Here is a 12,478-nt window from a genome sequence, read left to right as displayed (position 1 = left end):
TTTTTCTTCATAGAACCCAGCTTCACGGATTATTGGCTCAGCATACAGGTTGAATAAGTATGATGAAAGAATACAACCCTGTCACACACCTTTCTTAATTTTAAAACATTCAGTGTTTCCATGTTCTGTTTGAACAACTGCCTCTTGGTCCAGGTACAGATTTCTCATGAGCACAATTAAGTGCTCTGGAATACTCATATTCACAATGTTGTCCATAGCTTGTCATGATCCACACAATCGAAAGCCTTTATGTATTCAATAAAGCACAGGTAAACATCTTTCTGATGTTCTCTGCTTCCAGCCAAGATCCATCAGACATCAGCAATAATATCCCTCTTTAAATGGCCTCTTCTGAATCCGGCTTGAACCTCTGGAAGTTCTCAGTCAATGTATGCTTGCATCTATTTCTGTATTACCTTTAGTAAAACTTTACTCGCATGGGGAAGGCAATATACAGCAAGAGGGAGGTTGGCACCGGAAAGATGAAGGTAGTGGAAGACACAGGGAGGAGTGCAAGAGTTAAAATGAACAGAGGTAAATACTGTTAACTGATGGTACATGGTGGGGATTGCAATCATCGTAATGACATGAAATGAATGATTTGTTGAATGTGAGACTGATGATCTGTTCTAAAAACCTTCACTCAATTCACAGTCAATGGTGATGTTGTGTTGAGGATGAAACAAATTAAAGCTCACCAAGACACTTAAGAAATGGTTGAAATGTACAGATCCGTGCATGTGCAAATGCAGACAAGAAGGGGTCTTACTCTATACAGACCCAAACTAACCTTCTGGTAACAACAAACTCTTGAAAATATAGGATAGTTGGTTTCAAAGAAAATTCCATAGTGTGCATGTTTACAGTATTAGCAGCATTTAAGGTGTTAGTAACTAGTGCATGTACCTCACCTTCAGAAGGCAAGTAGCTACCTGTCTATATCTTGTGGCAGGTCATTCAGGTTATTGCTGCTGATATCCAACCACTGCAAATTAGACATCCGCAGGACACAGATCGGGACACTGGAAAATGCGTTCGCTGAGATGTCTATGAATATAACTTGCTTCAAATTACTTAACTAGAAAGGAATACCAAAATATTCTAATTACTTCTGTGATAGTGAGAATTAAGCACTACTAATAATTGTGAGATTGATGTTTTTTCACCCAAAGAAGGCATTACTATGAATATATGCAAAATGGATCAAAAGTGTACGTGTTTTTCAGAAGCCTGGTATGTACCATGCACGATGTTATATATATGCTGGGATTGCTAAGGCCAATAGCATGTTGTGGCTGCCCTCAAGGGGTTGATATTTTCAGAAATAAACAGTGCAATTTTATGCTGTAAATATACACTTTAGATAACACAGATGAAGAAGTAATTAATCTACCAAACATTGCAGTGGGATGAGAGTCAGGGGTGGGGGAGGATTTCACACAGACTGGAATGTTTGAAGTGGGTTCTGAGGCTCCTCCACAGGTGGAAAGGAAAGGAAGGAAACTCCAGGAGGGGGAACAGCATGTGCAAAATCATAGAAGACAGAAAACACGAGCTTTGAAGATTGGAATGATAGGGGATGGAGGTTATATCTACAAATAAGGAGTTCTGGTGGCACTGTGGTTAAGCACTCCACCACTACCCAAATTGATGTTTCAAACCTACCAACTGTTCCATTGGAGAAAGATAAGGCAATCTGCTTCCAAAAAAAGTTGCAGCCTCAGAAACCCAATGAGGCAGTTCTACTTTGTTGTATAGGGCCAAGAGGCGCTGGGCTCAACTTCACAGCAATGGGTTCTTGCAAATCTTAAGACTTGCATTTGGATTGTAAGTGGTGTGGCAAATGACTAGACAGCTCTACAAAATCTGTCTTGGGTCCATATTTTTTGTTCTTAACATGGTAACTGAAATACATGCAGAAATAGACTTGGATATCAAATGTAAATCTACAAATATCTAATGAAGTAGGAAAAGTACCTCATGCTTGGATTCGTGCCTATACGCTAATAGTTGCTATTGATTTAACTGCTAGCTTTTAAGGGCTTTATTTTAATATTCCATGAATAAAGTCTGAGATGCTTCTCAAAGTACATTTTCAAAATTGTTATGAAATACGAAGCCAGTTGGATAGGTACTACTAAAATGAAAAAAAGAGAGAAAGAGAGAGAAGCAGTGCGCTCATGCCTTTATTTACCCAATTCCATATCTATAAAACCCAATTCCAAACTGGCTTTAATAAGACGCCGGCAAAATCCATCCTAGTGAATGGGTACATTGCAATTTGGCTCTTGTTTAGAATTTAGACAAATGAGTATGGAAACAGTGATGTGGTGGTAAAGAAGCCGTCAAGACAGATGTTCTGAACGGGTGTGCATAATTCAGTCTTGTTTCTAACTGTGACTCCAGGGTTATCAGATCATCAAGAAAATCAAGACTAAAATACAACCAGTCTGCCTTTCTTCTTTCCTAGCAGAACTGTGAGATTTAATTCCCCTTCTGCACAACAAGCTTGTTGAGTTTTATGTGGCAATAAAAATCATTCACTTTGATCTGCTCTGTTTCATCAGAAAGTGATTTATAATCATTTCTCCAATTAATACTGACCAGAAGAAATCAGTGAATATTTTTTCATTAATGGATATTCTTAAATCCTATCTATAGGATGACTCAGTCACCTACAAGTTGTTGTGAGTAGTTTTTTAATTTTTTTATTCCCTTTATTTCTTTATAACTTTGCCATTGCAGATATATAAATCAAGATCTGCCTATAGACAATAGACATTATATAATAAATAGTCATTAAATTCAAAATAAATTGCAAGAAATTAGGATGCTAACCCAGTTTTCTGTGATAGTGCTTCTGAATTTAAGTCAGTCTCTAGCCTAGTAAAAGAACATTTTTAAGAGATCATGTAATAAATATCTGGTGGCTCCAATAGCTGTTGTTGTTGTTGTTGTTAAATGGCCTCAAGTCGGTTCTGACTCATAGCAACGCTGTACAGAGTTTCTGATGCTGTAAATCTTTGCGGAAGCAGAAAGTCTCATCTTTGTCCTTAGGAGCGGCTGGGTGGGCTTGAATTGCTGACCTTGTAGTTCACAATCCAATGCTGATCCTACAGAGCCACTAGGCTCCCCAGTAGCTGACATAGGATGATCAAAACAATGTAACATATTAAAGAGAGGCTTCATCTTTTAAACCTTCTTCCCCTTATTATAACCATTCCATATTATTCCCCCCAATAAAAATAAATAATAGTACATAAAATGTTTATTTCTTACTTCAAAGGGAAGCTCAGTTAATTCTAGATTTCCAGAAAAATCCAGTCTCTCCAGATTTTCACAATCTCCCAGTTCTGGAGGAATCTGTTTCAGAAGGTTGAAACTCACATTGAGTTCTTTCAGGTTCTTCAAACAACCTGTCATCAGAGAAGGTGAACATTCACTGATTATGTCCTTTAAGGTCTTTTAAGAATAACAACAACAAAATTTTTCATAAATAATGATGGGAAGACACTAAACATTGTTTTGCATTTGTTTTGTAAGCATTCTTTATTAAATGTTGTCTTATACTTTATTCTGAAGATGTTAGTCCCCGTCCATAGCATCTTTCGCTTTCTTGAAGGAATTTAATCCTTCATGAAGCCATCAGATTGTTGAGTACATGGGATCTGTCCTCCAAGTACTAGAGTCAGACCCCAGAACCCACAAAATACAAGTTCCTCATAAATTGAATAACAGACAGTGACTTTGAAGAGTGATATAGCTTCTAGAAAACACTGTGGCCAGCCATGGCCTACTGATGTACTCTAGGTATATTTAGAAAAATGTACAAAGCTCTGTGTATGTAGCAAATGATGCAAAGAAAAATAATATTTGCAGATAGCATGTAATTCACCATTTATCTTTAGCTTCCTATTTGCATTGATTTATGCTATAAATCCCTTCCACAGGCAGGAAGTGACAAGACTTAGAATGTTGTTGTGATTAAGTTCCGTTGAGTCGGCTCCTACTCATAACAGGTAATAATTAGATTTCTTTTACATGGGAGAACATCAGTCTTACATTCATTCTATCTATCGTATATCCTCTTATTGCCATGGTTACAATCCCCTCCATGCAATCCTTCCTCTGTACCCCCCAGGTCTTCAGCACACAGTTGCTCTCCCTCTCTGGATCTAAAGTCTCCAGCTGCTCCATCGGTCCACGTCATCATCTCTGGCTCCGTTTTAGGCATCACTACTTCTCTGGGTAGGGTCCTGCTTAGATTCCTTTTTAAATGATATGATTTTGTCCTGGTGCGGCGCAGTGGGTAAATGCACTAGACTGCAAGGTCAGTGGTTCAAGCTCACCAGCTGCTCCTCAGAAACCCTATACAGGGTCGCTATGGATCGGAACTGACTCGACGGCACTTACCAAAAACAACCAACATTTTAACCAAAGACTCCATAGAAAAATCCTGGTCAAAAGGGATAAAATAAGAACAGAATTTCAAATTCTCATGGATTCCAAACTTTCTGGAGCCATGGAATGTGGATGAACCACTGGAAAGATTCCCACGATAAGCCTTAAACCTTAAACCAAAAATATCCCCTGATGTTATTTTACAATCCAACAACAGTTGAGCTTAAAACCAGTAAAAACTGCCTGCCGTGAGCATGAGTTACTCTCTTTTAAGATCTGTTATGGGCTCAGAATGACGACAAAACTCAAAAAATTCAGTAGGAATCTTGGGGGACTGTGAGCTGATGTTAATGGAGGAGGAACAACTCAGGAAAGGAGGGTGAGAACCCTGTACAACTCAGAGAATGTAACTAGCGTCACTGAAATGTACATGTAGAAATGGTTGGGTTGGTGTACGTTTTGCTATAGATATACTCAACAACACCAACAAAGTAATTTTTTTTTTTTTTTAATATGCTGTTCTTCTATGCCGTCAAATTGATGCCAACTTACAGTGACCCTATATTAAAGACTAGAATAACTCCTAGGCTGAAATCATTACAATAGCAGAACTCTAGGTCTATCTACCACAGATTAGCTGGTGGGTTCAAACCACTAACATTTGTGTTAGCAGCTAAGTGTTAACCACTGTGCCACAATGTAAATATTCTGTGTGATTCTACTTTCCAGACACAATAACTTTATCCATCAAGGACTTACATGAACTAGTTCATGGAGGCATTTGCTCTAGTATATTGTCTTGTTAGGTGCTGTTGAGTCGGTTCCAACTCATAGCGACCCTATGTTCAAAAGAACAAAACACTTCTCAATCCTATAGCCACTCCATGAATGCAGCTCACTGAAGGTCTTGCTCTTTTTCAATGACCCTCTATTTTACCAAGCATGATCTTTCTCCAGGGGACTGGTCCCTCCTAATGACAAAGTCTCATCATCCTGGTTTCTGAGGAGCATTCTCACTGTACTTCTCCCATGATAGATTTACTCTTTTTTCTGGAAGTCCATGGTATGTTTAATATTCTTTGCCAACACCATAATTCACTATGACATATTTATACAAGGGAGCTTCAAAAAGTTTGTGGAAAATGGAATGAAAGATAATGGAATTTTCCCGAGGACTATTTGAAGTCCCCTTGTACATTCACTTTACTATCATGAGAGACGGACTGCAAAGATTAGATAAAATAACTGAAGAGAAAGTTTTATACTAGCTTTTTCTTAAATACAATCAAAGAAACATAGACTTTAGAAAGTCTAGCGCAAACAGAATATTTTAATAATTGTAATGTACACTGAAGACATATAATTGAATATGCAAATTTTATATAATTTATACAATTTTAATATGTTTACATTAAAATCAGCTTACAGTTGTGACTCACTTCCATTATTACATAAATAGTGCATTTCCTTTGTCAATATCCTTGGATGAATTTGGTTTGCTTCATCTGAGAAGGGCTCAGATTGAGGGAGTAGTTGACTTCAATCAAGAGTCTAAAGGATGTGGAAGGGCACTAAATTTCATCTGTTATTGCTGTAAAGTGCCATCAAGTCGCTTCTGACTTAGAGTGACCCTGTATAAGGTTTCCGAGGAGTGAGTGGTGAACTTGAACCACTGACCTTGTGGTTCACACTGACTATGCAGTCCAGCGCATTAACCCATTTAGCTTTTATTTTTTAAGTTGTTAAGTGCCATAGAGTTAGTTCCGACACATAGTGACCCTGTATAGGGTTTCGAGCAGCTAGTGTGTTCAAACTTCTGACCTTGTGATTAGCAGTCCAGTGTTTATTCTACAAGAGTTCCTCTTATTTTTAAGTTATTATTAATAAGTGCCATAGAGTCGGTTCTGATTCGTACAGGTTTGGACTGTTCCTCTCTTATTTTTAAGTTATTATTAATAAATGCCATTGGTAAGTTTGAACTGTTCCTCTTATTTTTAAGTTATTATTAATAAGTGCCATAGAGTCAGTTCTGATTCAAAGCAACCCTGGATAGGATTTCTGAGGAGCAGTTGGTAGGTTTGAACTGTTGACCTTTTGGTATCCTATAGTATACCACACAAGTACTCTTCATTTTTAAGTTGTTTTTGTTAAGTGACGTGAAGTCAGCTCTGACTCATAGCGACCCTGAGTAGTGTTTCCGAGAAGGAGCTAGTAGATGTGAGCTGCTGACCTTGTGGTTCGCAGTCCAGTGTTTACCCTACAGCACCACACCAGGTAGCTACTTTTATCCTGAACATACTGTCCTTGTCTAAGCAGGTTGCTGCACTCATACTCTCCGCCCCGTGCCCTGTCCCATGTCCCATGTCCCAACCAAGGCCCCTTCTCTCAAGCAGGGGGTAAGCGGCACTTTGCTGATAGACCTGGGACAGGAACTGCTCTGGTTGAAATCAGCTGTCAGCTTCCCACCCAAGCAGAGTCATCCTCATCAGACACTTGCCCTGGTAAACAGAGCTTTGATAAATACAGTCATTTGTTTCTCCTCACAAAAAACTGAGGTAGCATAGGAAACCCCACCCCACCCTGGTATTCACGAGCCCTATCACCAGCCCAGCCTGGCCATCTGTAATGCTTTCCTCAGGACCAGAGCCATTTCCTTTCTCTCCATGCACTTCATTTCTGATTTGGACCACATGTTTTCCTACTGATTTATGCTGTTGTTGTTGTTAAGTACCGTCGAGTCAGTTCCGACCCATCGCGACCCTGCATAGGGTTTACAAGGAGCAGCTGGTGAGCTTGAACCACCAACCTTGTGGTTCAAACTGACCTTACAGTCCAGCACATTAACTCACAGCACCACATGATCCCATGTAGATAGTGCTTCAAAAAGGGCAATGCTCAGGGCACACATCCTTTACTAATTAAACTATGCTTCATTTTAGGAAATTCCTGATTGAAATAGACAAAGCAACAGCTGAGTCCTAACTATGACACCCCAGAAGACATGAGCACTGAACCTCACAAACCTGCCTATGTGGTCGGTCATGCGGCCATGAACATGCATGAGCGCACCGGTGCAGGAATGAGGATAAGAGGAGACATCTCATGTCTCATGAGCTCTCAAGAATGACCCTTTGACCCACTTGGGCTGTGATTGTGGACCAAGGAATGTGTTAGTAATGTGCAAATGAGTTACCATTCAAAAACAAAGTGAACTCAAGGTTATCCTTCTGATGATACTATTTATTTCTGGAGTCAGCATCCTGAGCCTGAGGGTGGTTTTAGTGTGATTAGAGTCCAACATCACAGAAGCTGAAACACCGAAGGCATCATAGGGTCAGCCTGTCATACTTTTAATAATTAGTCCATTTCTCTCTGGAATGCCCCAGGATCTTTTCCAAGTGAAACAAAAGCTGCCTACTTACTCCCTATTCTTTCAGAGGAGGGACTATCATCCAATTGTTGTTGTTATGTGCCGTGGAGTCGGTTCTGACCCATAGCGACCCTGTACAGGATTTCTGAGGCTGTAAATCTTTACGGGAGCAGAAAGCCTCATCTTTCTCCCGTGGAACAGCTAGCTGATAGTTTCGAACTGCTGACCCTGAGGTTCGCAGCCTGATTCATAACCATCATCCAATTAGGCATAATTAATTGTTTATAGAATTCTGGTGTGGCGCTGGTCAGCAAGGTCGGTTTGAACCAAAAAACGAAAAGATGGCCTTTCAAACTCACCAGTCACTCCTCGGAAACCATATACAGGGTCACTATGAGTTTGAACTGACTCAACGGTACTTAACAACAACAATAGTTTTCTTGTTTGTAGAGACCAAAGACCAGCTTAAAGAATTACCATACTTTAAAATATCTGTAACAATATTTTACAATAATTTCAGTAATTAATCCATATAATAATTCCCTGGGAGTTTCGCAAAGGAGTTAAGAGGATCACCATCTCATATTGATTTGATGTCAAATGTTAAAAAAAAAATTTTCCCAGCAAATGTATAGAGCCTACAGTTTAATCACGGTTACCAGGAGCAGGAGGAATGAGGTAAGGAGAAAAACCATTGTTTACGTAGCACTGAGTTTGTATTTATAGAGACTCAATTCCGACCCATAGCAACCCTGTATAGGGTTTCGGAGAAGCAGCTGGTTAACTTAAACTGTCAACCTTGCAGTTCAAAGTGACTTTGCAGTCCAGCACATTAATAACCCACAGCCACACCAGGACTCCTACAGTGCCATGTTGTTGTTGTTGTTGTTGTTAAGTGATGCCAAGTTGGTTCTGACCCACAGTGACCTGTATAGGGTTTCTGAGGGGTAGCTGGTGAGCTTGAACCGTCGACCTTGTGGTTCAAACCAACTTTGCAGACCAGCGCATTAACCTACAGCACCACACCAGGACTCCTACAGTGCCATTGTTAAGCTAAAATGAGAGACATGAAACTAGCCAAAGGGATTTGAGCTCTTTTATGTTGAGCAGCTGTGTTTTCTAAAGGAGTCAGAGTTCATCTCTTAAATTTTGTCTTAAGCAAAAATTTGTTCCTAAACCCAGCATCCTACACTCATGAGAGTCCCCAGTTTCTAAGCAATTGGCAAATGTCCAGTTGAGTTGTGTTATGTAAGTTGGATTGTGGGATCCAAGGCGTTATCAACAAGGGAGAGCCTACAAAGCAGCAACTCTGGGAAAATGTCAAACACTGTGCCAAGGTGCATCTTCCTGGGGCAGGAGGAGGAGGAAAACATTCACACTTACAGTGTCACCAGTTTGCTTACCACAGACCAGAGGCATTAAAGACTAAGCAACCTACCAATTTCTGCTGGAAGACATGCGATTTGGTTTTTTGGCAGATCCAGAATTTTCATCGCTTTAAACTGCTTGATATAGGTAGGAATGATCTGAATCAGGGTATTGTTAATGTGCCATTCTTTCAGGTGGGTCTGCTCCTTCAAGGAATCTGGGAGTTCCTAGAATAGAATTAAATGATCTCAGTCAGAACCAGTTCCTCCAGACATTGAAGTTGAAGGGTACAGTGCAAACTGGCAAGCCACATTGAGCATTTCAACGAGAGTTAGTTCAAGGTCAAGGGCATTAGATTTAACAGCCAGCTCTACAAGTCAATTTTTAAAGAAAGCAAATATCCTGAAGTGTTGTTAATTTCAGAATGGCAGATTAGCCTAATTTCAAATTCACCAGCTGCTCCTGGGAAACCCTACACAGGGTCACTATGATTCAGAACGGACTTGATGGAACTTAGCAACAACAACATAGCTAAAAAATGAGTGCCACAGAACATTCTTTCATTTAACCTTCACGTGATCCTGTATAGGGTTTCCGAGGCTGAAAATCTTTGTTGTTGTTGTTGTTGTTAGGTGTCATTGAGTTGGTACCGACTCATAGTGACCCTATGCACAACAGAACGAAACATTGCCCGGTCCTGGACCAACCTCACATTTGATGCCACGCTTCAGCCCATTGATGCTGCCACTTTGCCAATCCATCTCAATGGGGTCTTCCTCTTTTTCTCTGATCCTCCACCTTACCAAACATGATATGACATGTTTCTCCAGCAGCTGGTCCCTCCTGACAATATGCCCAAAGTATGAGAGATGAAGTTTGGCCATCCTGACCTCCAACACAAATCTGTTTGTTCTTTTGGCAGCCGTGGTACTTTCAATATTTTCCTCCAACACCATAACTCAAAATGCATCAATTCTTCTACAGTTGTCCTTTACAGGAGCAGAAAGCCTCATCTTTATTCTGCGGAATGGCTAGTAGTTTCAAATTGCTGACCTTGAGGTTAGCAACCCGACTCATTAACCACTATGCTACCAGAGCTCCTTATTTTACTGATAAGGGCAATGAAACACATAAAAGGGAAATAATTCATGTCACAAGGCTAATAAACAGTCCCCACACATTGTGACCCTGTATAGGATATCCAAGGAGTGGTGTGGGTTTGAACCACCGACCTTGTGGTTCACAGTCCCGTGCTGTTCCTATAGCACCACACCAGGACTCCACAAATGGCAGGGCAAAAAGAGATGGAAGGTTGGTCCCCAGAGTCTCTGTCCTGTGCCAAAGAACAAGCTGAATTCTCCTGAATTCCCAGCAGCTGCTTCAACCAGAAAACAGGCACAACATGTAAAGAAAGTCATTTCCCCTCACAAACGACCCAAGAGGCACCTTCCCCCCGCAAATCAACAGAGTCGGGTGGGGGTGCGGAAGGAAACTGGGGAGGGGGGGATCTTTATCCTGGCCTCAGAATCTTAGGACCGGAAAACTGGACAATAAAGGAATCTGGCAAAATTCCTAGAGCCTGTGACAAGTCCGCAAAGGCACCGCCTTCCGGGGAAATTACGTAAAGGACAGGCACGGTTTATTAAGACAAAACAAAACAAAACAAGGCAGAGTGGTTTTAGATGACAAGGAAAAGCACCAGTAGAACCAAGCCCGTTGTAGGCTGCCCGGAGAGCTATAGGAGAGCTCCTCAGGGGGGGGCCACTGCTCCTTCCGGGGACAGCCGGAGCCCGGCTCTCGGAAGACAAAGGCTCCTCCGCACTTTCTGCAGCGGGCGACCCACCCCACTTACCTTCCACTGCTTCCCTGAGAGTTCAAACACGAAGGGGTTACTCTTCCTGTCTCTCTGCCTGGTGAGAGAATTCCTTTCGATTTTTTCCAGAAGCCTCACGCCGGTGTCTACGAAACCATTCTTGCAGTATTCGGCTTGGGGGACGCCTTTCCTCCTACACTCGGACACGAAATTCCACTCTTCCTTTATCCTGAAGGGGCAGCAGAGGCCGACGTTACCCTTCGCAGCCGCCGCCCAGGTGGAACCGCTAGGGGGCAGAGCGCGCCGCCCGCGGGCGCAGAAGCAGCTCCACACCCAGCCTGGCCACAAAAAGCCTACAGAGCAGGAGTCCGGTCAACTCATGGGGCAACTGGTTTGGGACTTTTGTTTTTTGTTTTTTCACTGTTTAGGGAATTGTGTGTTCAGTTCTGAGTCCAACCTGGCATGTGTTGCCAGCAGTGAGCAACCCCCCAGAGAGGCATCCTCCTTCACACCCCATCCGCTGATTTCTCTAGTCCCTAGTCACATTAAAAATCTAAAATAAACTAAAAACTCATTACAAAACCAAAATAGAAAGCACGTACTTTTCCAAGGCGCTTTTCTCGAGCCTTTCTGCCTCCTTTTTCTGCCAAGCTTTGTGCTTCTTAACTCGAGTTTCCCACAAGCCTCTGATGACAGAAATATCAAATACGACCACTTTATGTCCCATTTTTGGAGCATGGAATTGCCTATTTAAAAATATATACACATGTCAGCTTCATAAACACACAGAAGAAAAGCTTTAACAAAAACTTTAAAATGAAACATAAATAAATCTGTTTTCTTAAGGAATGAAGAAATGCCTTTTCTTTCCAAGACAACTGTTAATGGTCTTAAAGTTTGATAGTAATCTATGTAAATTATACCTCCAACACTTACCCTGGATCATCTCTTCCAGAATGTCACACTTGTCTCCCCACCTTCAGCTAAAGTTGGGATTCCTCTAAACTCCTGAGCATTCCTAAAACTTCACAGTTCCACGTTCTGTTGTGTTTACTAGTATATGCATCTCATCTTCCCAAGAGACTCAAAGTTACTCCAGGGTAGAATTGATAATTAATCAGAGTTCACACATACGTACATACTCTAAAGAAAATAGTATAATGTTGTTGTTAAGGAGTCATTTCCAACTCATAGCAATCCTTTATAGGGTTTCTGACGCGTGTCTGATAAGCTTGAACCACCAACCTCGCAGTTCAAACTAACCTTGCAGCCCAGCATATTAACCCACAGCACCATACCAGGACTCCAGAATAGGAGACTACAACAAGTTACTGTTAAATTGGTTCTGGCTCATAGTCTGTTGGGTTTTCAGTGGTTAGTTTTCAGAAGTCAATTGCTAGGCCTTTCTTTCTTTGAGCTCAAACCTTCAACTTTTGGGTTAACAGTCAAATATTTAATTGCTTGCACCACCCAGGAACTGCAGTTCTCAGATAAAACTCAATAAAAACAAAATTCACATAATAGCA

At 41.1% G+C, this 12,478-nt stretch overlaps 1 protein-coding gene across 1 annotated transcript in view; it reads right to left on the bottom strand.

Moving 5' to 3' along the window:
• Positions 1-11,679, bottom strand: part of LRRC2 (leucine rich repeat containing 2) — a 35,786-nt gene extending 24,107 nt beyond the window's left edge. The window contains exons 1-5 of the mRNA XM_006868812.1: positions 11,555-11,679; positions 10,992-11,181; positions 9,210-9,366; positions 3,280-3,416; positions 933-1,078 (exon numbers count right to left, since the gene is read on the bottom strand). Of these exons, the coding sequence (XP_006868874.1) occupies positions 933-1,078; positions 3,280-3,416; positions 9,210-9,366; positions 10,992-11,181; positions 11,555-11,679 (755 nt within the window). The remainder of the gene's footprint in view (positions 1-932; positions 1,079-3,279; positions 3,417-9,209; positions 9,367-10,991; positions 11,182-11,554) is intronic.
• Between the last annotated feature and the right edge of the window lie 799 nt (positions 11,680-12,478).

Source organism: Chrysochloris asiatica, unplaced genomic scaffold (assembly GCF_000296735.1).
Source record: "Chrysochloris asiatica unplaced genomic scaffold, ChrAsi1.0 scaffold00124, whole genome shotgun sequence".
NCBI classification, from domain to species: domain Eukaryota; kingdom Metazoa; phylum Chordata; class Mammalia; order Afrosoricida; family Chrysochloridae; genus Chrysochloris; species Chrysochloris asiatica.
This window is presented reverse-complemented; position numbering and strand designations above follow the sequence as displayed.